This window comes from Macrobrachium nipponense, chromosome 3 (assembly GCF_015104395.2).
Source record: "Macrobrachium nipponense isolate FS-2020 chromosome 3, ASM1510439v2, whole genome shotgun sequence".
In the NCBI taxonomy this organism is placed as follows: Eukaryota; Metazoa; Arthropoda; class Malacostraca; order Decapoda; family Palaemonidae; genus Macrobrachium; species Macrobrachium nipponense.
In genome coordinates, this window is record NC_087202.1 from 13,842,810 (window position 1) to 13,868,603 (window position 25,794).

The window sequence follows — 25,794 nt, forward strand, 5'->3', positions numbered from 1 at the left end:
AAAAGTCGCCTAGAGGGGGGAAGGTTTCCTAACTGAGCGGACAGAAGTTAACGAGTAAAACTCCAGGTTGGCATGTTTCCCTCCTTCCTCTGCACTTGACAGATTGAGTGAAGAGGTGGAGAGAGACGTCCCTCGAAAAGGAAAGAGAGACGGGGGAGTTTACGCGGGGGAAGGAAAGAAGACGACGTATGTCACCAAAGGAGTCGAGGGAGAGCTTTCCGACGACGCCTTGGCAGACTTCCTGCCTTCATATCTCACCCACTGCTCCTCCGACCAAGAGATACAAGTGTCACAGGTCTCAGATCTATTGCGTTCCCGCCATCGGCATATCGCACAGAGGGAGTGAGGGTCATCGTCATCACTGGGGGCAGAAAGCTCCACATTTCCTGCCCCCCCCCCCCCCCCCTTCAGGGCATAATCGCCGTGAAGATTAGGCCCGAGTAGGCTTATTTGATTCGTGGGTTTGCATCATATCCATACAACCACACACATAAAAAAATAATTACAATTATACTCAAAAGAAACAATAGAAAGAAATTAGCGATCTCACAACAAACGGGCAGAGAGAGAACGTCTGCACATGACTACAGGCGGCCCTCGGTTAGCGGCAGGGGTTCCGTTCCTGGCCACCGACGCCAAGCGATTTTCGACGCTGAGCGATTTTAAAGCCTACGGCCGCCGCACACCTTCTTTCGAAACTCTAGACCAGTCAAAAGCGCCGTAATCCCACAACGGCGCAATAAGTAAAATTATATTTATGCAGTATAGTACTATAGAATTTACTGTACAGTACATGTGGGTGTCTAGAGTATGTAAAGATATAATAAAGTTTATACAGTGTACAGGTAGCTGTAGTGTTCAGGTTACGATCATTAGTCTTACGATAGTTCGATTTTATGAGAGATCAAATTACAATGGCCTAACTTTATCCATCTTCTAGTTACATAAGTTCAATAACAGCAAAAGAGAATGATGAAAGTATGGTTTTAATGTTATACTCGTTGCGTGAACGTGTACAACCATGAACAACCGAACGAGAAAACTTTTTTTTTTTTCTAAGTACAACCAAACTGGATAACATCTGTTTGGCTTGTATTTCGATCATCGTACTACAGTGCAACATTACCGTATTTGTTATAAATGGCGTTATGTATAGAATAGAACTGAGATATCTTAATGTAATAACTTTATTCGCTATAGATCAGAAATCAATATAGATTAAAGATCAATCGGGAAATATACCGTTAAATTTAAACCTAATTATGACTGAAGCTGAGAAAAATGTTCAAGCTGCTAATGACTATTATCGTACATCGGCAACAAGGATAAAACTGCAGTAAACGTCTGCCATCACACACAACCATAGATAAAATTGGGATAAAATCATTTTAATCAAAACTATTGTGCTTGAAAGAACACATTTTACTGTTGGTTTCACGCCGATATAAGATAAATAACGTAAAGTTCGTATTACGATGATATAAAGGATTACGTATTGCGAACGGAATCACCGTAATTTTTTACGCAATAAACATGCCGCCAACGTAATCTGTTAACGAAAAAAATAGTAGTTCACATTCACAACGAGACATATTCAATAAATATTTCCACCTAAAAACACGCTGTATAAGGAAAAATAACTTTGTCGCATATAAGTCAAGTATCTAGATATTCGTTTATGCTAACTAGAAGCAAGATCATTCGCTCAGAATTGCGTTATGGTGAAACAGACTCGTATTCATCAGCTGATTTCAAACCACAACATTGGCCGCTCCGCGGAATATGGTCTTAAGTTTGCCGTAGTATTTTAAAATACAATAATATGAGAATACATACAATATTCTTGGATACAGTGAAATAATGTATAACTTTTTAAAGGATTTATGGAAAAGATGCATAATTAATCAAATAACACAATGCATTTTTCGGAACTGGCGGACAAGAACGAACATGAAAAACCATCCCCTGACGACGTGGAGCGTAGTTACAAAGGCTGCCTTAATTTGTATCTTATTTCTGTACAAAAATGAAAATACCTTTACGCAATATATTTTCATACACATTTTAAACATAAAAGCATAAACATTTGAAAAATCAACACATCGATCGCTAAATTTGCACACTTTTTTTTTTTTTTTTTTTTCTTTAACTATATTTTTGGAAGAGCGGCAGACGGCGGCAAAAAAAGTGCAAATTAGCGATCGATGTGTCGATTTTATAAATGTTTTTGCTTTTATGTTTAAAATGTGTATGAAAATGTATTACGAATAGGGTATTTTTCTTTCTGTGCAGAAATATGATAAAAAGGCAGCTTTTGAAACTCCCCTTCAAGTTATCGACTACGATGTGCTTTTCAAGTTCGTTCTTGTATGCCGCCGCGGCATACAAGAACGAACTTGAAAAACACATCGTAGTCGATAACTTGAAGTGGAGTTTCAAAAGCTGCCTTTTTATCATATTTCTGCACAGAAATAAAAATACCCTATTCGTAATACATTTTCATACACATTTTAAACATAAAAGCATAAACATTTATAAAATTGACACATCGATCGCTAATTTGCACTTTTTTTAAATCGATATTTTCGGAAGAGCGGCAGGCGGCGGCTTACAAGAAAGAACATGAAAAAACATCGTATTTGGTATCGTGAAGGGCAGTTTCAAAAGCTGCCTTTGTATCATATTTCTGTACATAAATAAAAATGCCTTTCACGTAATACATTTTCACACACATTTTAAACAAAAGCATGAACAATTATGAATAGACACATCCATAGCTAAATTTGCACTTATGTAACTCGATATTTTCGGCATAGAACAGCGTCAGAGGCATATATTTTACCCTAATACTTACGTAATAACTCTCCATAAAATTTGTTAATATAATTTGCATAACCTTCATGGTCTGAACGGCATTTCTACATATGTATGAACTCGTTAGACAACAGCGCTAGCGGCGCTGTTAACTGAAATTTGTGCCGTAAAGATACCTTTAAAATGCCTTATTTTTTTAATGAATATTTTTGACGACCACCGTAAAACCGATTCGCCGTTGAGTGATTGCGCCGTTAACCGCGGGCCGCCTGTACCTTGTTATAGAATCTTACAAACGAGTTACAGCTGGTGCTGAAAGTAATTCCTTATGTAAAGGACCGATGGTTTGTATAACGTGTAGGAACAAACATGAGTACTGTAATACATTGGGCTTTCTGAAAATCTGTCAACCTGATTAGTCCAGATGATCATATACATTCAGGATGATATCTTGTATCTACATTTATGTATATAAACTGAACCTCAAGGCAAAAATATTATGTTCATGAAAATCTGGAAATTTAAAAAGTTTTTCTTCAAATGAAGTAATGGGTTGAGTCACACCCAACAAATGATAAGCTAAAATGGAGAGAAGAAAATATATTTCACAAAGGTGACAGTAACTGAAAGGAATAAATTAAAGCTGAATGACAATGAATGAGTAATATGGAAATGTCTAAAGCAAAGCTGAGAATAATCTCACACTGATATTACTAAGTCCCGAGACATGAAAACAATAAGTCTTGTAACACTGTACGTACCTACCAATGGGTCATAGACATGCGAACATTAACAGCTTTTAACAACTCAATTTTTGTCCACAAGATATCAGAGGTCAGGTGTTTGGTGCCATTTCCATTGCGAATGAAGGCTCTATATGACTGAGGGGTTTTTTAAGAATGAATATTAAGGACTACAAAATAAGAAATACTGGTACGATTCTTAAAAACAGCAGCGCCTTTGTAAATATGTCTGTTTATCTCCATTAACTTTAACACATTTGTTTTAACATATAACTACCCCCACTGTCAGATGAAAAGCCCTAAAAAGCATTAAAAAACAAACCAAACTATTACATAAACTATTCTTTCCACGTAAAATTCAGTCTTTATATAGGATTTCATTTCCACAGGAAAGTGTGTGTATACTAAAAAGGCTAAAAGTGGAGTGTGATCACCTTCAGGCTTTGCAGAGATGATGAGCACTCTAACACAAACAAACAAACCTGGATGCTGGAGTGGGGCACACAGGCTTGTAGTTCAGTAATGCACTTAAGTCTGGAACCTCTACCAAGTTGTACTGAGGCTTGTCTTCTGGTTCATTGTCTTCTAGTAGCTTTTCAATTAGACTGTAATCAATCTTAAAGGGACCATCAGCTTCGGCATTAGCAGCACGGGCTTGAGTTTTAAAGCCGTATCTGGTAAATGTATAGGCATATTAGACAACGAAAAAATTACCTAATGATCACTGCAATGATTGACTCAAAAAATCTTAATCAACAGTTTCTCCCTACCTGGACTAACTTTCAGGATAACATCACATATCCGTAAAATTATACTGTCATGCAATCACTTTCATTAGCACAAAACTGATTACTCAAACAATGCTAGCAATAAATCAAGATATCTTTATCATCAGTCAAACAGCACCAGCATTATATGAAAACCACACAGGAACATGACAACTGAAATGTTATTACATAAATTTCAATCTTAAGTTTTCCAAAGAACATTGGACTCCACACAATTTAGATGAAAATATTCAAACCAAAGCTGTCCTCTGCAAAAAATGTTTCTTTAATATATATGAAAATGAACATATAGCACAAAGCTCAAAAACAAGAGATGCATATTCTGGTCACAACCAATCCCAACACCAATGCACTTAGCTGAGGTTAATCTGCGAAATTTTGGGCAGTATCTATGTATCCGAGCCACTTTTAGAGTAAACAATATTCTCATGCAAATTAAACCAGCCTGATTCAGTATGTTTGATCTTGAAACTAGCTAAAATAATTGCTGTCTGATCTAAACACCACTAGAAATACGCTGAGAGCATGACATCACAAATTACCCTTTACTGAATCTTGTGTTTCAAACTACAGGCAGCAATTTACTTGCTCTGAATGGCTAGACGACTAGCCAAACAACTAAACTTCGACAAATAGACAAACTGGTTGCCTAACTTAGGTTATTTCTTGATATTCAACCCCAACCTGAGAATTTAAAATGGTGAAAAAGATGACGAGTCTTCTGAAAGTTAGAAAAAGATACAGAAATAATTTGAAGTATTGTAGTCAACAGAACCCTTTTATTAATCCATAATAAGATCACTTTGCAAGCATCTTTTAAAACACACAAAAATCAAAAGGAAAATCAAGTCCCACACATTGACAGTAAGTGTGTTAGTAGTCCAAACAGCAGGGGGGCACAAAATAAAAACCAAAACCACTCTAAAACTATGCTTGCCCAGTGAAGTGTGGAGAAGTGACTGTTCTGGTGAGAAGTGGGGGAGGTATATGAGGAGACAAAGGTGGCAGGACGTGAGGTGACCCCTTGCTGGGAGACTGAGAAGACTCCTCATCCAAAGGCTCTAGGTCTGGCTCTCCCAACACAAACGAAAGGGAACGTGAGATTCGACGAGCCTGCTCTAAAGTGGCAGAGGTAACTGGACGCCTACGTAGAGGTGGCAGGGGCCAGTCTCCCTTCAACTGATAGTCAGAACTGGATTTAATTCCTCCCTCACTACCTCCTAAATTGTTGATGCTACCCAAACTGCTTATGTTACTCATACTGCTCAAGCTACTTATGCTGCTGGAGACAGGAGCAACCGAGGAACCCTTTGGAAGTCTGTGACACACGGGAGGTGACCAGCTCAGATCTTCTTGACTCTGGTCCACAGAATCAGAGCTCCAACTGGGATTTCGAGCAAGTCTCCTAGTCAGTTTTGAAAATAAGGATATGACAATGATTTTCTTTTTTGACTAAAAATACATTTGATGAAATTTATTAGCCTATTTCTAGTAATTCTCCAAAATGTTCAAAATTACTTCACTTTCACAACTCAAACTTTCAGTGCCATTGAGTTTTTCAGAGACCAAATAAATAAGGGCACCTGTGATCACCTTAATGTATGTTCCATGGTTAGGAGTAATTCAAGTCAACCTTAAAAATTGACATACCTGCAGATGTTTTAAGTTTTTCCTCCCTCATAAGGACAATTTTTGTAATGTGCTAAAATTTATACAATAAAGTATGTTAGTAATGCAACAAGCACTGTACTCAATACAGAGGTAACTAGCTTTAAAAATGCATGACCCACTTTCAGCAAGTTCACCTACATGCAGTAACATCTTGAGTAGTCTTCCTACAGAAAAGAAAATACTGCTAAAGAATAATACTATTGTGTAAATATATATATATATATATACACACACACACACACACACACATATATATATATATCTAATATATATGTATAAGATATATATATATATTATACTGTTATAGATATATATATATATATATATAGATAGATTTATAGATTATTTACAATATATAGATTTATATATAGAGATATATGTATCTATTTATATATATATATATTATTCATATTATATATTATATGATATATATATATATATATAGATCTCCACTCAGTTATTACACTCGTATATAGCTCGCTAGATCACACGTACGACGTCCTCACGATACGTATATAATCAGCGATGCACGCTACGCAGCGGCTATGTCTCGTATCTATATCATAGATTAGATATATATCACATCTGTAGCTATATATACTATACTCTAGACTTCTACTTATATATTATATATATATTATATATTATAATATTATCATGCTATATATATATATATATATATAGATATCTAGCTATCGTCAGCATATAATTATTATAGAGTATTATTAAATATAACTAGCTATCTATACTATTATATATTATATATATTAATCACATATAAGTGCAGAGCTGCTATACTCACGTCGCTGCTTGACTATAGCGACACGCTCTGTAATATATATATATATATTATATATATATATTTATAATATTATATATATATATATATATTATATTATTATATATATTATTAATATATATATATATATTAATTTATTATAATTATATATATATAATTATATAGATATATAATATTATAATAGATATAATATATAGATACATACATACATACATAACATACATACATATATATATATATTAATATATTATATATATATTACCTTATATATAATTATATATATATATATTATATTATATAAGTATAATATTAGTATACTTATATATATATTGTCTTTTCTCGTATTTTTGTCAGTATCTGCTAGGTAAAGGGCTTTTAAAGCCGAAAGATCTTGCAGACTCCTTCGTTTATTTTTCCTTCGTGGCATTTATCTTTATGTTTATTTTATATATATATATACTATATATATATATATATATATATATATATATATATATATATATTGTATATATATATGTATGTATGTATGTATTATGTATGTATATATATATATATATATATATACACATTAAGTGAAAGAGAAGCTAAGAAACAGAAAAGTACTGAAATTGGAATGATCTTTCCACTTAAAAGCATTTAAGAAGGCCTATAGCAAAAAATAAAGATGCAGGCAGATTATTTAGTTACAAAAAGTTAGTATATTCCGATAAAACTACTAAAGCAGGTATCCGTTTACAGTATTGAGATGCAGTATAAAATGCTATGAAAATTCCTTCATTCTTGACAATGTTACGAAACGTAAAAATACAGATTCACATAGAGTGGTTTGAATCATTCATCCATTCTGTAGCTACAATAACAAGAGATTTTCTAAAGTGAAGTGCTATGTATATTAGCATAATATTTAAACAATTTGTAACAAGTAGACCTGTAATATGTATATTTAAAGACACTGTATTCCTAACAAACAACCAGTAAGCAAGGCACAAGGACCTAACAAAAATTTAGAGCACACTAATAGCAGCATGCTTACGAAAGGAAAACTAATGAGCAAGATTATAGAACATATCTCAATATCCTTGCTATATTTTCCTTTGTAAGACTTTGCTCTCATTACCGGTTACATAGCCTAACAAATAAACCTCTAGCCTTGTATTGCACATCATAATTTCTCAAGATGAGACACTGCTGAGAATACTAGATTTTTCCACTTTCTGAAACAAGATTTTTAATTCTCATGTGGTTGCCCATGGGGATTGATAACTATTTCTGATTCTGCGATGTCATCAGTAGAAAAAAAATTATCATTAATATCTGTATGTACTTTACTACAGATGAGTTTTGGACCCCTCCAAAATCTCATGAGGGTTGTATTTCATTTATCAATTTCAGTTCAACAAATTAACCAATTAAAACTGAAAATGATGCCTAAAGTATCCAGAACTTATAACACAGGCTGTTAGTTGACGTCTGGACATCAACAGAAAATGTTTAACTCTCATGTGTTGATCACAATCTCACAAAACAGGTATTAGGGCAATTTGGCTATTCATCTGTAGTTTGGGATTAAATGAGTGACCAATTCAAAAGGGAGAAAAAAAAAATTTAATAGGGCACAATTTGTAATTTATGAAGAATGGCAAAAACCAAGACCTGGTTTAGCTGGTTTTCAATTATGAGATTCATCATTTCAAAAATTCTACCATTCATAAATGGGAAAGTTTTAAAGGTTTTGCAAAACCCCAACAGTGATGGCAACATTTGATCTTTCTAAGCCTTGTGTTCCTTTGTTTTTAGTCTTAGCTTACCCTTTTGTTTATGACTCTTATAAGCAATTACGTCTGTGGCAGTGGCAGTGACTTGAGCAGTAAGCATGACAATGTTTATACCTTTAATTGTTCAAAGACATATCCCCGACAATTTTCAAGGTAGACCACACAATTTTGTTTCATTTTGCAGCTGATTACCTACTTATTCTATACAATGACAAAAAATCCACTCAAAATAACTATTATGTCAGTGAAATCAGTAGTAATTATGAGATACAGGATAATTTTACCCAATCCACAAAAAAAATGTGATAAGTCTTCATTTTTTGTCCATATCACACCCAGGTAAATTACCTAGTTAACACAATGAGAGAGAAAAAAAAAGTAATTATGGCAAGGAGAATATGAAAAAATTAATGACAAAGTAGCCTTGAGTTTCTCGTAAGAAAAGTGCCAGTCACCCACGCGACACACAAAATTTTTAGACTTTTTTTTTAAAGATGGGTAACTATCAGTTTTTTAGTAAGCATCTCAATTTCACACTTTCCACAAAAAAGTAATTTCCCCAAAAATTTTCCGAGAAAGTCAGCATTGTAAAAACATAACCAGATAGATTACGTAGGTTTTACAATGGAAAAGTTGTAATTATGGTATGGAATATATGAAAAAATTAATAGCATAGAATAAGTGGCATCAAGTCAAATGTTCTCTCTTGCAAATGCATTAAAACTCTCTCTCTCATGTATTCGCATATGCACACAGAAGAAACATATGTAATGTAATTAGTATAGAATAAGTCTAAAACTAAATCAAACAAATATGACATTTTTAAAATAAAACTAAGTTTTTTTATGTAGTGTTCCCCCCCGTATTCGCGGGGGATGGATACCAAACACACCACGATTAGCTCGAACCCGCAAATAGTTAGAATTCTTTTCTAAAAATGCTTATATCTACCTATCTTGAAAGTTCAAATACCTAATTGATACTTAAAGTATCATTCTACATCAAATATACCATTGAATTGGTATTACTATCATCATTTCGAAAGTCATCTGAAACATTTTACTATTAGAAGTATATAAACAGCCAATAACTCCTTACGATATCAAAAGATTGAAATGAACTTCTATAGCCAACACTTCTTCCCCTCCCATAAATACATATAACTTTTCCTGAGAAGAGAGAAAGAGAGGGCTGAACAAGTATCTATTTGTCTGTCTATCAATTCTTTTGTTGAGAAGAGAAAAAAGAAGGAAGAAATAGAAATGCCAAATGTATACCTTATGTAACATCCTACATCAAATTTACCTTAAATTATCATCATATTACTGTATTAATACTAGAGATTGTATCAATATAATTTCAGAGTATGTAATCTTAAACATTAGTACCCTTAAAGGTATATACATATATACATACGTACTTCTAACACTTGCAGCCAAGAGAGATAGAGAGAAAGTTACCACTATAACATACATATCTTGTGGGGAGAGAGAGAGAGTGAGTTGTCCATAGAGTATTTAAAAGAGTTAAATGTTAAGATAATTGTATTTAAAATACTCACATATGAATTTTATAATTACAGTTATAGTAGTATTATTATTATGCATATACGTAGCAGTATTATTGGAAAATATAAATAATAAACTTATTATATACATGTACCATAAAAATTATCTCATCTCAGTATACATTTGGTGACCATTATATGGCATTGTTCCCCTCCCCTGTCACAATACTTGACATACTATTTGAAAGCTTCCTAAGTTCGAGCTTCTCTGGAGGTGAGAGAACAAAATGGATACAGAAAAAGATGAAGGGAAGAATTTCCATTTGAAATAACAATTTGTCGGAAATTGTATTTTTCCTAACTATACAAACCTGAGGTTCTTTAACAATAGGAATGTAACTTGCGGTATACTAACTGGAATTACGGCCGCTGAATCTTGAACAAGGTCGTTAGGCAGTAACTACCGTGGGGCAAGCTAGCCTGCCCGGATGTAAACACTCCAGTTTGCCTTTCGGCCCAGGTTCAGATTGAGGGGTGGCATGAGGTGGGCATATTTGTTAAAGGACCTCAGGTTTGTATAGTTAGGAAAAATACAATTTTCAACAAGTTGTTTTGTTCCAATACGTAATAAAAACCTTTCGGACCTTTAACAATAGCAAGACTCACTGATTAGTGGGAGGAATCTGATCGAGCCTCTAGAAATGACTGGAGTTCTGTGCACCTAGGCTGCTACTCCTGGTCGTAAGAGCGAGGAGTGCCCTGCTGCCTCTGACGACTTGCTCGGAGTATAGGAGCTGTATGATCAAGAGTCAGACTTCTGGGCCTTTTCGAAATGAGTGAGGGATCGTGACTCATCCAAAAGAGGGCTGTGAAGAATATTGGCGTCGGAGACATTAATGCAAAGTTCTGGTAAGGGTTTGCATTATTGTCAGTCTCCTTCCTCCCCTTGCTAGAGTAAGGAGCGGGATTGCTTCTATGATTCTGACAAACATAAAAAGGATGCTTATGTATAGGCTTACCGCATCAATCGTCCGACCAGCCCGTGTGAGTTCAAGTCCTATCCTCAACCCGAAGAACGAGAAATGGAGAGACGAGGCGTGGAAGTGGGAGACCCAGTCACTCTCACATCCTTCTTACCTCTACAACTGCACACCATGGACGAGATGCAACTTGTCATGCCGAGGAGCTGGGTAAGCAAACACATCTTGCAAGCATCCACCACTGGTCCAGGGAAATGAGGTTCCAAGGACCTGTGGGCAGTCCCGGAGGGAAAGAAGGATATGGTCGCGATGACTTATCCATCTTCCTGTCCAACATATTCTTCAAAGTGATGTCCAGTACCCATACTGGTCTATCCAACTGCAGCGAAGTCTCTCGCGGTCTCATACCCCATTGCGGCAAAGTCTCTTCATCTCCGCAGTGGATAGGACACCGTCACTCCATGGTGGGTGTCGATGGTTATGGGTACCGGAACAAGCTAGTAGGACGAAGTAATGATTGATCTGGAACAACCGAACTAAGTCCACAGTGTAGCTCGTGACGGTCTTGGACGCTTCGACAGCTGCCAACTGACTGCGTTCAGTTGTGTGATGTGAGCTGTCCAAGCATCCGAGGCGTAGTCACATGACCCTCGCCTTTTGAAGGGTTATGCTGAGAGACCATACAAATTGTCTATCTGTGGCCACCGATGCCGGAAGGCGAGATAATGATTCTCTCAAGGCATGTGCCCAACAGGCGAAAGTCAATTGCCTTCTAGAGACCGAGGTCCCTGATGGTAAGACAGTTCTCATAGTAGCTGAATCTCAGCTAAGGAGAAACAACACTATGTGCCGTTGAAGAAGAAGGTGGTAGGTGATGCAGACCTACATCTTCACAGCCGAATCGAGAGAAGTAACTCTCAAGATTCTGAACTTAGAGAAGTCCCACCGATGACACCAACCCGCGAAGACGGTCTAATCCCTGTGATTTACAAAGGACTGAAAACGCTAAACCGCTACTTCATTGCTGTTCGGTGAGAAGTCGGAGTTAAAATGAAAGCGGAGCGCTTTCCAGTAATGAAAACAAAGAGATGTACTGCCTGAAGAACCGCTTCTCGTGGGCTGAATCATCTTCCCAGGTTATCCAGGGAGGGCATCTATATACTTGGAAGTAGAGCTGTCAGGGCGGGGAACAGGCGATGTCTTCCGTTATACATCTACAATTCGGGGTGAACAATGAACAATTACACACCAACGAATACGAGATATATTTAGAAGACAAACTCAGATGTCTGAAGAAATCATTCAGCATTATCACAGCGACAGGTGCGATGCAGCGGGAGACTAGGCTACAGACTTCTGTTACCGTGTGGGAAACAGAAAGATGATAAGAGAGTCTATTGAGATTATCTCTGTCTGAAAATTCTCGCAATGTGCAAGGCGATGTAGTAAAGATGGTCATTCACGTATGCGAGAATTCCAGCCAACCAGAGACCTAAGTCTGTCATTGCCGGGCTGAGATTCGGTTCGGTAGTCAATCATTGTAAAGGAGAGAGACATAATCCAACCGTGCTATCTCCGAGAGCCAGCTGGTACTGGGCTGCGGCAGGCAGCCCAATACACTGCTAGCTCTCGCTCACTCGTCATCCTGAGTTGCCAGGTAATCCATTCCAAGAAGGAATGCGATCGGCTAGAACCATCGAGCGCAAAAAAATACGTCGTCTGGGTGGGGCTGAGCGAGCAACTGACAGGAGAGAGCCGATACCGTCCCAGTCTTCGTCGAGGTCGAAACCTCTCAAGAGGACCGAAGGGGGAGCCCACCCTGGTCTCTGAGTGCATGGTCCAGATGGACCATCACGTGAACGGTGGTGATGGTCCCTCCGAGAGTCTGGGAAGCGTCATTCGTCCTTGCCAGCCCCCCACGATCTCCTCCAACCACTTGAGCGAGGATCTGTTGGTCCCAAGACCGAACCAGGCCCGTGGCCGGACCATAAGAAGTGCATTTCTCACGGTCACTCCTGTTCACCTCGTTCCTCCCGGTGTAGCCTGAGGAGGTTGAAGGGACAGGTGAGGGAGACCTGATGCTCCTACCCTGCCTACTACCAGAACCAGTAGGCTGGGAAGACAGCAGGCAATCACCAACCCACCGTGGCGATCGAGCTGCAGGTCTGGACCAGCGGCTTCTTGTGGAGAAACGCTGGACCAAGGAACGGAGTGTCGGTCTCTTATGTTGGGAGCTGTTACGAGAGCTCCTCCCCTCCCTACCAGCAGAACCGGTAGGCTGGGAGGACTGTAGGCGATCATCAACCATGGTGACGATCAAGCCGCCAGTCTGGACCAGTGGTCTTCTTGCGGAGAAACGCTGGACCAAGAACGGAGCGTCAGTCTCTTCATGAGAGCTGCTGGCGATCGGGCTGCACTAGTCGAGCGGCTAGGCCGAGAGCAGCGGCGACAGTCCCGAGCGTCAGAGGAGCTGCTGCTGGTTCCCCTATCCGTCAGGTCCTGGTGGGAGCAGCGGTCAGGGGACCGGCAGAGTCCTCTGTCGCAGTGGGAGCACGAGGAGCACACCCCTCGCAATCACTCCTGATTGCCTCACTCTTCCTGGTGTAGCCTGAGAAGTTGAAGGGATAAGAGAGGTAGGCCTGACACTCCCTCCCCCCAAAACAGCAGAAACTGGCGTGCTGGGGGGGGTGCAGACGCTCGCCAACCCACGGTGACGATCAATCTGCAGGCCTGGTTGAGCGGCTCTCCCGAGAGCAGCGGCGATGGTCCTGAGCGTCAGAAGAGCTGCTGCTGGTCCCCCTCTCCGCCCAGTCCCGGTGGGAGCGGAGGTTAGGGGACCAGCAGAGTCCTCTGTTGCAGTGGGAGCGCGAGGAGCGCACCCGTCACGATCACTCCTGATCGCCTCGCTCTTCCTGGTGTAGCCCGAGGAAGTTGAAGGGATAGGAGAGGTAGGCCTGATGTCCCCCCCCCCCCCCCCCCACCAGCAAAACCGGCGTGCTGGGGGGGGGTTTTTTTTTTTTGCAGACACTCGCCAACCCACGGAGGCGATCGATCTGCAGGCCTGGTCAAGCGGCTGGACCGAGAGCAGCGGCGACGGTCCCGAGCGTCAGAAGAGATGCTGCTGGTCCCCCTCTCCGCCCGGTCCCGGTGGGAGCGGCGGTCAGGGGACTGGCAGAGTCACTGTCGCGGTGGGAGCGAGGCCTGTCCTTACAGCGCTGGTCCAGGCGACCGAGGGGACCGCCTCCTTGCCTCAGTCCGTGGCTGGTCTGGAACCGTCACGTCAACCCTGGGTACCGGCGACTCGCCACAAGAGCGATCGCTGGCCTGGTGGGAGTCACCTGGCCGACTCCCACAAGTCTTCCGCTCTGTGCCTGGATCCTGGCGCCAAGCGAACTCGGTTGCCTGGGTCTTGGCTGCACAGTCACCCGCAGATGACCATACACTCGGTACCTCTCGCGAACGAGAGGCCGAGATGGTACCTGGCGTCGAGGCGGAACCTCTGGCGCCAAGAGAGGAGGTACCGGTGTTAGCTGGTACCCCTCCAGTCCCAGTCATCTTCTTCCTTGCGGAAGAATAGACGGGCCCCGTTCCCGAAGGAACAGGAGGACCAGCAGAAGCCCCAACTGTCCCACCAGAGTGGGACAGACCCTTAGAGGTCTCTGAGCGAGACTTCTTAGGGGGGAGGAGGCAACCTCCCTCTTCAGCTGGGGGGCCTCAGAAGTCGAAGGGGAAGAGGCGGCAGAAGACGACAGCGACACCTTCCTCTTCTTCCTACACTTCCTCTTCGCCAGTTCCTGAGGACAACCGACAGGTCCTCCATTCAGGACGGAGTTGGGGCAGTTGCCAAAGCAACACGGCCCAACTGCACCTGTCCGGTCGGACCTGCAGGAGTAGGAGTGGAGAGAATGCTTCCTCGAGGAGGGCTACGAAACTCCTACCTGGCAGGTGAAGCGTCTGCCACCCCCGAGACTGGTCGGTCACTCGCGCGACCGTCGTCTGGGTGGGGCTGTCTCTGAAAGAAAAGGATTAATTAAAAGTGGGCTGGATGGCCCGCCTCCACCGGTCTCTGCGTGCACAGACCCGCGGGAACGTCACATCAACCCTGGGCGCCGGACAATCGCTCTCGCCGGTTTGGCAAGTCACCCAAGCGACTCCTACCATCTTCCGCTCCGTGCCTGGGTCCTGACATGGGGAGCGAACTCCGCAGTCTGGACCCTGGCTGCACGGTCACCCGTAGGTGACCGTACACTCGGTAACGCTCGCAAGTGGGCGGCCGAGAAGGTTCCTGGTCTGGAGGTGGAACCTTCGGAACCGGGAGAGGAGATGCCAGCGGTGGCCGGTACCTCCATGGTCCCCGTCTGCTTCCTCCCTGAGGAAGGAGAGACGGGCCCAGTTCCCGAAGGAATGGGAGGACCAGCGGAAGACCCACCTGTCTCACCGGAGTGAGACAGACCCTTAGAAGTCCCGTGACGAGACTTCTTAGTGTGGGAGACCACCTTCTCTTACGGCAAAGCCTAAAAGTTGAAGGGGGGAGGTATGAAGATAAGAAGATCTCGAAGAGGAGGATGACGACACTTGACGAGCTCTCTTCCTCTTCGGTTTCTCCTTCTGCCAGACTTCTACCATCAGGAGTAGATAACCTCACAGAGCAGCGACAGCTTCGTCCAGGGACATAACTCCCGGGTAGTAGTGGTAATGAAAATGATTATCAGCAGGGGATCAGTAAACACACTCAAGGATCAGTACGCAACACGCTACGAGTCATAGGTACAATTCCAAGGTTAGGATAACCAACATGAAGAGCATCCAACCAATACTGCTCAAAACGCAATCACCACTTATCTGTAAAATAAAGGGAAAAAAAATTAAAGTAATGAGGATACTCCTCACACATCCAAGGCGGCCGCCCTCCGAAGTGAGAGGAGATCCCCCCAAAAAAAGTTAAGTATATCTTAGTTTTACCAGACCACTGAGCTGATTAACAGCTCTCCTAGGGCTGGCCCGAAGGATTAGATATTTTTACGTAGCTAGGAACCAATTGGTTACCTAGCAACGGGACCTACAGCTTATTGTGGGATCCGAACCACATTGTATCGAGGAGTGAATTTCTATCACCAGAAATAAATTCCTCTGGTTCCACGTTGGCCGTGCCGAGGATCGAACTTCGGACCACCGGATCGGTAGTCGAGTGCGAAATCCACTCGGCCAACGAGGGACTAGGAGATTCCCCAACATCAGCACCGCACGCCCAACCTTCTACCTTCTTCTGACAGTAAGTGAAAGGAAGGAGAAGAGAAATTACCATAACAAAACACGGACAAACCTTTGAAGTTCCCTTGGTAATTCCCAAGTGTAAGCTTAATTTCCGGATGAATACATGTCCCGTTACAGGATCAATATCACTTACATTAAATACATGTCTCATCCTCAAGATAAATACATATCTCGTCCTCATGCAGGTCTGAGCCAGTGTTAAAGGGCGGAAGAATGTAAATATGATGGCATACCTTAGCCGCCGGCTCTTAACACAAGTAGAGGGGCGGTTACGTTACAAAGGCTATCACAAAAAGTGGGTTTGTACATTAATTGAAAAACCAAGGACAAACCTTTGTTTAGTATTAATATCAAACACCGTATATGCATAATTATTTAAATACAAAAAAATAAACCAAAAGGATCCCAACGGGAAAAAAGATTAACGACCAGTCAGCCGGAGCTCACAAACACACGTCTTCCTCGGAAGACGGCCAAAAGAAAAGTGAAGTGTTTACATCTGGGCAGGCTAGCCTGCCCCACGGTAGTTACTGCCTAACCACCTTGTTCAAGATTCAACGGCCGTAATTCCAGCTGTGCCGCAAGTTACATTCCTATTGTTAAAGGACCGAAAGGTTTGTATTACGTATCGGAACAAATTAAAGTTATTATTATTATTATTATTATTGTTTGAAAATATTAATAAATTTACATTACCATAAAAATTCTCTCATCTCAGTAAAAAAGGAGTTATCCTCACGTAAGTGAAATGCAAAAGTTATTTTTATCTCTTTAAAATACTACCACACACAAATTTTGTAATTATCATTATTATTATTATTCTTTACCAAAAGTAACGGCTACTTCAGCAGCATTACACTTGTAGAGATTCTTCTCTATTTTGCGAATAGTGGCTTTTACCTTGCTACTTAAACAGGCTTGTAGAGCGCCTATAGAGGTCATGGTCAAATACAGGGTCGAAATAGGTGTATATATTTGAATTTTACAGATAAACTATGATACCAAAGTCATCAAAGTCATTAACGATTCTCTCTCTCTCTTTCTTAAAGCGAGCTTTCGTCTGGAGCTGCCAGACATCCTCGGTCTGGGAAGCTGAGGGTGGACTGATCTTGGTGTGGTGTCCGTCCTCCTTATATCTGTGGTTGACAGCAGGGGGTCTACCCCATGCTTGTCTCCTATTGGCTAGTGACGGTGAGTCTTTGTTTTCATTGGTTGCCTGAGCCAGGTCTCAAGCTACTTTCTTTGAGCCGATGGTTGCGATGCTGCAGATCCTGCAGCCGTCTCGACCTCCTAAGCGGCGCTGTAACATTGATGGGCGTTGCACTACACTGTGGGACGTCACGGCTAATTTGATTTCCATCGGCTGCAGGAGTACCTCGTTCAGGGGCAGTCTTCCGTGGAGTTGTCGTGATCAGTGGTGTCATCGTTGGTGGCAGGTCTTCTCATGCTCGTAGGGAGGAGAAATTCTTCCTGCGTCGTATTCAGTGTAGGTTTTATTTGCTGGATGAGGAGCGCCTCCAGCAGGCGCAACCGACAGGCATCGGGGGCCTTCCCGATGATTTTAGTGTTCTGTATGATGACATCCTCTCCACAGGTACGAGAACCCTTGAAGCAGACGCATTTAGTGTATGAGTATACATGCCCACTACGCAAATGCAGCAGCGACTACGTAGGGATGACTACCATGCACCTGTTGAAGAGACTCTCGTGCCACGCCCAAGAGGGGGCTATCAAGAATCATGCCCGCACCAAACATCTGGAGGCCATCTCCCGAGATGTCATGAAACAGAACACAAAATTCATCGGGAAGGCCCCTGATGCCGTCTGTTATGCCTGCTTGAGGCACTCCTCATCCAGCAAATAAAACCTACGCTGAATACAACGCAGGAAGAATTTCTCCTCCCTACGAGTATGAGAAGACCTGCCACCAACAATGACAATACTGATCCCGACAACTCCACGGAAGAAAATGCCCCTGAACGAGGTACTCCTGCAGCCGATGGAAATCAAATTAGCCATGACGTTTCAGGAGGTCCAGACGGCTGCAGGATCTGCAGCATCACAACTATCAGCTCGAAGAAAGTAGCTTGAGACCTGGCTCAGGCAACCAATGAAAACGAAGACTCACCGTCACCAGTCAATAGGAGACAAGCATGACAAGCATGGGGTAGACACCCTGCTGTCAACCACAGATATAAGGTGGGCGGACACCACACCAAGATCAGTACACCCTCAGCTTCCCAGCCCGAGGATGTCTGGCAGCTCCAGAAGAAAGCCCGCTTTAAGAAAGACGGAGAGAGAGAGAGAGAGAGAGAGAGAGAGAGAGAGAGAGAGAGAGAGAGAGAGAGAGAGAAAATCGTTAATGACTGATGAATATGGTCTCATAGTTTATCTGTAAAATTCAAATATATACACCTATTTTGACCCTGTATTTGACCATGACCTCTATAGGCGCTCTACTAGCATGTTTAAATAGCAAGGAAAAAGCCACTATTCGCAAAATAGAGAAGAATCTCTACAAGTGTAACGCTGCTGAAGTAGCCATTACTTTTAATAATGTATGGTTGAGAGAGGATCTGCTTCCTAAGTACACTATTATTATTATTATTAATAATAACTGAAAATATCAATAAACATATTACATACTAGTACCATAGAAATTCCTTCATCTCGGTAAGAGAGAGTGTGTGTTTATCTCTCTGTTCTCTCACAAAATACTTCTAACACTTCTAGCATGGCAAATGAGAGAGAGAGGGAGAGAGTTATCCTTATTTAAAAGAGTGAAATGGATAGATTCTTGTATTCCTTTAAAATGCTATCACATAATATGAATTTTGTAATTACAGTTATATTATCATTATCTTATTATTTGAAAGTATTAATAAAAATATAGTACATATACTATCAAAATTCTCTTATCTCAGTAAGAGAGAGAGAAATTACATGAACACTTAATGGTAACAACACAACAGCTCCTCCCGCTCCTGTCATTACTTGATATATCTGACAGTTTTAGTACCTGGAGTTAAAGAGAGAAGACTGGGATTTCTTTCATTCTTACATAATTTTTTAAATTTTCAAATAAAATCTTACTCATTCGCTATAGTACCTTCTTTAATGAATTGATATTATTGCTGTTTAAATTAGTAATATCAATATTCTAAAATAGTGAATCATTTATTTATCATGCAAAAGACATACATCTCTTTGTGTGTGTGAGAGAGAGAGAGAGAGAGAGAGAGAGAGAGAGAGAGAGAGAGAGAGAGAGACGAGAGAGATAGAGAGAGAGAGGAGAGAGAGAGAGAGAGAGAGAGAGAGGAGAGAAGAGAGAGAGAGAGAGAGAGAGAGAGAGAGAATTATTTTTATTATGTGATATCATTCAATTTTATTGAACTTACTAATACAGTATCAATCATTATTAATATTTGAAAATTAGTAAATCATTTTTGCATTATAAAAATGTATTTTGTCATGAAAATAACATCAAAATACACTAATTAGGGATGATTTTCGTTTGAAAACCCCTCGAATAGGTGAATTCCCCGCAAATAATGGGTAGATATTGTAACGACAGAGTTGTTATTTTTCTTAACCTCTTCATTACCGAAAGTTTGTTTGGAGGTAGGTGGGTACCACCATTCAAGTCTACTACACCGCACCGGGTGCATAAAGGTGGTACGCATAGTACCACCAAAACTCCTCTTTTCAGATATGGGACTTCCAATCATTCTGTAATTTCGGTTGAAGAGTTTGGAGCAAAATAAACAGTATGCACGATGCCAGACGTATGATGAACCCAAAAAAATATTATTACTGCTTATGTGTGTAGGTGACAGATGAACTGCGTCTCGACAAAAAATCACAAAACCAGACAAGCGTAAACATGTAATAACTTCTACCCAAGTATAAAACCAGTTGTATCATCATTTACTGTATTTATTTATTTATTTATTCACTTATTACATTTTACAAATAAAAGATATGAACACCAGATAAATGACCAGATAAATGAAGGTAAAAATAAAGCCTTATAGTAACTTTATATATAAAAAACCAAACCAGAGAAAAAGCGAAAAAGCTATTTTTTCTGAGGACAAGAAACTTGAAAAATTAGTTTAGATACCCCTGATGCCCCTAAAGTTGTTTTCTGTGATGAAACTAATCTTAGAAAACGTAGAAAATGACATCGACCCATTTTTGAAAGATATACTATAAAATTTGCGATTTCCATATTTATTGGCGGGGCTTTCGCTTTAGTTTTTGCTCTTTTTTTTGTTATTACGTGCTTATTTACTGTTCTATTTTGATAATACTTTATGTGCATGTTCCAGGTGCGATATACCAACATTCTGTAAGACCGAATTTCTATTCAAGACTGTAGTTTTCTCACCGACCACCAGTGTCCCTTGTACAAGGGACACTGAGTTTCGCATTTTTTTTTCATAAAATCATTTATTTTCCCTGTAGGATTATAAAACTAACAGAGAATATGCATTATTATAGTGCTAATAATACCTGATAATTTCATAAGCCTGTCTTGATTAGTGTATTTTTGGCAAATATTTTTACGATCGGCACCCCTCCAAACTGGAGTCACTACCGAGAGATTCAGTTCGGCAGCGAACCCAATGTTTACATTCTGCTCACCCACCGGTACAAAGAAGGGGTTAAACGACCATTAGCATGGTTGTTTTGTTTCCCTTGACTGCCAGTGGTTATTCTCCTGGTGACGGGGTAACTTCTTGGCTTAAGGGAGGAGTACAGGCAGTCGTTCTCTGGACCTTGTCACTTTTGGATGATTTTTGACCTTGCTTCGTGCACTAAGAGTACTGCCGTCTCTTGCTTCGTGGTGCTTGCAGCCTCTATTGGTGATTTACCCGTATCTGCAGGACCCGAGGATCACTGAATATCTGTTATCTTCAGATTGGGAGATCTCTCCAGATAACATATCTGGACGTCCTCGGGAATCACCGCACCACCTCTGGTTCAGTTATAAAGCCAGGGGGATCTCGCTGTCCCATGGTAAGGTTGTTTAATACCTTTTTGCATTGATCACGGCTGCAATTCTGTGGAGACTGCTCGACTGGGCCCCCTAGTTATTAACCACCTGTGGTGGTACCACTCCTCCAGACGTGGAGGATTCTGTATTCTTTAAAAAGAATAATAAGCATTTTGAACATGAAGATTTTTGGTGACAAGCTTGGTATTAGCCTGTAATCGTCAGGATATTCTTTCTTTTTTATTTCCTCCTCCTTTCTGGGCCCCCTTATTTTGGTTTGAGTGTGTTGGTTATGCTATCTTAATTTTGTATACGTGTGTTGAATTGTTATTAAGTGTGATAGTAATTCATTTATGTCCGGTTCTCAGAGGTTCAGGTGTATTTTCTGTCTGGTTCTTTATGTATTAAATTTATGGTTTTTCATTGTGTTTGTTTACTCATCCCTTGAATTCATCCTTGCACTTTGAAAATTGAGTTTGTGGTATGATTCCACCTATTGTGGACTTCGTATCAGTGGTATATGGATACTTAAAGAGAAAATTGAATAGTATTTTGGTGACGGTAAAACGAGCCGTTACAATATGCTCCAGAGAGAAATACGCGAATCCGGAGAACGTAAATATGGCAGGACCCACAGTACTTACCAAGTAATTACATTGCTATTTTATGCCTAACTTCACAGCAGCTTAAGATTAAAAATTTGCAGTAGCACTCTACTCTACTGTTTTGGGGTATCTAACTCCGCCCACTTTCAAGGAAGCATAGGTAAAAACCGGTTAAAAAGCCCAATATTTATAAAAACAATTTTAATTTTAAAATGTCATTTTTTTAATGTTACTTTCCAAGTAATTATATTGCTGAACCCAACAATATTGGAGGTGGGATACATGGACACTAACTACTGAACCCGTACTCAGTAATGGAGATGAATTTAACAGGGTAAAATTAGCCAGCAATTGAAACAATGCTTGTTTTAACTTTACCTGATGAGAGAGCCAGCCATTGCAGGTGGATACTGCCTCTGGTTTGTGCTTATCTTCAACCTGAAGTGGCACAACAGTAAAGCTGAGGGCCGCCTCTACACAATGTGTGTTTTGCTACTGAGGAGTAGACCAAGGGTTGCCAAAACATAACTAATAAATGTCCTTGTCCTGGGTGCAATACAAAAAAATAACAAGATCACTTTGTTACCGACAAACCATTAAAATATCACTATATCCAATCATTAAAAACTCAATGACTGGTGGCCACTCCAGGTACAATGAACCCCCTAGGCTTACCATAATTTGACCACCAAAAACCAAGGCAAGGAATTCATAAATAGAAGATATACTCCTATCCTTCCTCCCCGAACACCATGCCAGCCAAAGAAAACAGTCCTAATGTACTGCAGTTTTCATACATAATTTCCATATCACATAAATAATGTGATGCAAAAACTTATCTACATTTCCAGTATGTAGACTGAATTACTGTGGAGAGTGACAGATTGCGTTTAAACACTGAAGATGTGGCCACTGCCCTAATATCATGGGCTACAACCTTTAATGGACAGATACCCTATGAGTAACAATAACAGGTTTTTTGAGTGGTGGACTGATTACCTCCTGGTGTGTATCAATATCACACGACACCGATTTGGAGAAATTGAGCTGGAAAGAGGTTCCAATACTTGAATAGCTAATGAATTTAATAATGTAGGGTATGTCTCTCTCACATGACATCTTTTTATATATTTGCTCAAATATGCCCAGGGGTTGCTGCTGGTTTTTATTTTTACCTTTTATGATAGTACGTCAGTTATAATTGTAATTTTTCAAAGAAAAGTACAGAGACATTAGAAAATACATGTATAAACCAAAAAAATTACTGCATCTTCGTTCCCAGTAAATTTATTGTGTAAAATTTTACAACAAATATACAGGTACTCTTCACTTAATGACATACTCATTTTACAACTCGGAGATACGACAGCAATATGGAGAAAAAAAAACCATACAATTAAAATAAAAGATACTGCCAAATGGTGGCCAAGATGAAGATTATTCAGTGCTATAAACTAACCAAGCCAAGGTTTTGAAAACCTGGAAATCTATGGCTAAAACCATAAGGCTTTAATATATTTTGTAAAGAAAACCTGTACAGCTGAACCTCTTAAAACCGGCATTCTATGGTCTGGGAACTCCTGTGGTTCGGCTTGATTCAGCCACCATTAGTTTGTTGCGTGGTCAACAGGGTGGTGCCACGTATTGTCTACAACTTCAATACAGCAAAAATTATGCCATATCTCCTTTGTTTTTATGAAAATAATTCTTAGTAACAAAAAGAAAATATGTGAATTCTTAGTAATGAAAAAAAAATGTGTGAAATCAAATATGTTTTTTTATATTAACTTGAAAATACATAAATATATATTTTTTTAAATACTCCACCTGAGAAGTCTCTATCAAGTCAAAAACTTTTAATCAAAACAACTAGACATTTGGCATGCATGAATTCATCACTCTTAGTATGCTTGAAAGACTTATATGTGATAGTTTAATAATTTCTTTTATACAACTTTTTATTTACATATGTAATGGGATTGAACACTAGACATATGTGATACATGATTATTAAATCAAAATGAGGTCAACAGGGAGTGACAGGCAGTTGAACACAAAAAACAGGCCAACCTCGAGTGTTAGCGTCTGCAAAACAGCGAATTCCTTAGACGCGCACACAGAACAAATTTTATAAACATATCCGATCACATCAGAGATCGCGGATGCACAATGACCTGAATAGCAGGAAGCTCACATGACTGTGACATCAGAGGCCAAGAGAGTACACATGAAATGTATGTAAAATGCACGTATATCAGAAAAAAAAAACATTAACGTGCATACATTCATAAGTCTATTAGCATGCATGCATTAATGCAGGTCTGTTAAAGCAAATGAATGGGATAAAATCCCTAGTTTGGTAATAAATGAGGGGAATTATTCAACAGACATTGAGTTGGAAACCATGCCATAGAAGGTGATTAGAGATCCACAGAGATAAGGAACAGTGAAAGAAAGGCTTTGAAAACTTTTACATATTCCACTGATTTTACATGCTGTGAATGGGAAACATAAGGATGCACTCGGAAAAGATTTATAGGACATTTATCTGTTGCACTTGTTGGTGCATTTCAGTGTTTGATAATTATGGTTTCTTTACTTCAGGATGGATTCAATTGTTACTACCTAATAATGAGTTCTCTAGACTTTAATCTAATGTTTATTGATAAAGACCCAAGAGTTTTTTGAGTGGAGATAGTCCTGTCCAAATATGGTTATGCAAGGCAGTAATAGTGCTTTGATGATTTTAGGGATTCTTTAATTCATTTTAACCTATATGATTACATACAGGAGTCATGGTGTTTTAATGATTTTTGGGGGATTTCTTTAATTAATTTCATATCATTTTTCATGTTAGTCATTTTGGGAAATAAAGATTATATTTTTGTATTGCGAGTCTGAATTCGCCTAAGATTTAATGATTGACTTGCAGCGAGTTACAGGGAAGGCAGACGATGAGAATCAACACAGGTAGGTCCCGATATCAGATAGGGGTTCTCTCCTTTTAGTTGAATGGAGCACACACATGATATGTCCCCCATGAGATCAGATGCAGTTTGATAATTTCTTTTATACAACTGTGTATTTACATATTCGATGTCACCCATGAGATCAGATGATACTAGAGGTAAGAAGTGCAAGCGTAAATCTTTATCTATGCTAGAAAATGTTTATCCCATTAGCGAATAGTTTAGTGTTCATTTTCCTCAATAGATGTGGTGTGCTTTGTTTGTTTTGACAGTGACATTCAAATGCACTGTGATTGCCGAAATTCATTGTTTTTCATCTCACTACCCTCTACAATCAAAATAAATGACGAAGAAAGTAATAGCAATAATAATAATACCAAATTTAGGATATCGAAGTCAGTGATAATAATGTGCATATTCTGAGAAAAGCTTAGTACTGTATTGACTTAACCAGGGTAACTAGGGAATGTAAGTTAAATGTGTTAAATAAAGTACACTATTTTAAAGAAAATTATACACTATATTAGGTCTAGGTTTAACTGATGTAATGACTTCCTAACTGATGTAATGACTTCCTAACTGAGAATCTCCCTTCCTCGAGCCACCAACAAATGTCCTCCTTGACCTCGGGAGTCATAGGGAAAACAAATAAGTCTGGGAGGGTCTCCTTTTGCCAGTTGGCCTTCAGGAAACACTGTAGTGGTCTTGAGTGAAAGGTAAGAGCATCTATATAGAAGAGAGAGAGTGCCCAAGAGGCTCATCCATTCTTTGGCTGAGCAGGAGGGAAGAATGAGGAACTTCTGGACTGTCTGAATGCAGGACTGAATTCTTCTCTGCAACGGAAAAGCCCAAAAAGTCTGAGAGTTGATC

At 39.9% G+C, this 25,794-nt stretch overlaps 1 protein-coding gene across 8 annotated transcripts in view; it reads right to left on the reverse strand.

Moving 5' to 3' along the window:
- The window catches only part of LOC135221632 (cytoskeleton-associated protein 5-like), a 173,012-nt gene that overhangs the window by 13,353 nt on the left and 133,865 nt on the right, over positions 1-25,794 (reverse strand). For 7 of the 8 annotated variants that reach the window (XM_064259301.1, XM_064259304.1, XM_064259300.1 and 4 more), the window contains exons 27-28: positions 5,283-5,750; positions 4,040-4,231 (exon numbers count right to left, since the gene is read on the reverse strand). In XM_064259301.1, coding sequence (XP_064115371.1) covers positions 4,040-4,231; positions 5,283-5,750 — 660 coding nt within the window. The remainder of the gene's footprint in view (positions 1-4,039; positions 4,232-5,282; positions 5,751-25,794) is intronic. The other variant, XM_064259307.1, reaches the window with a different exon arrangement.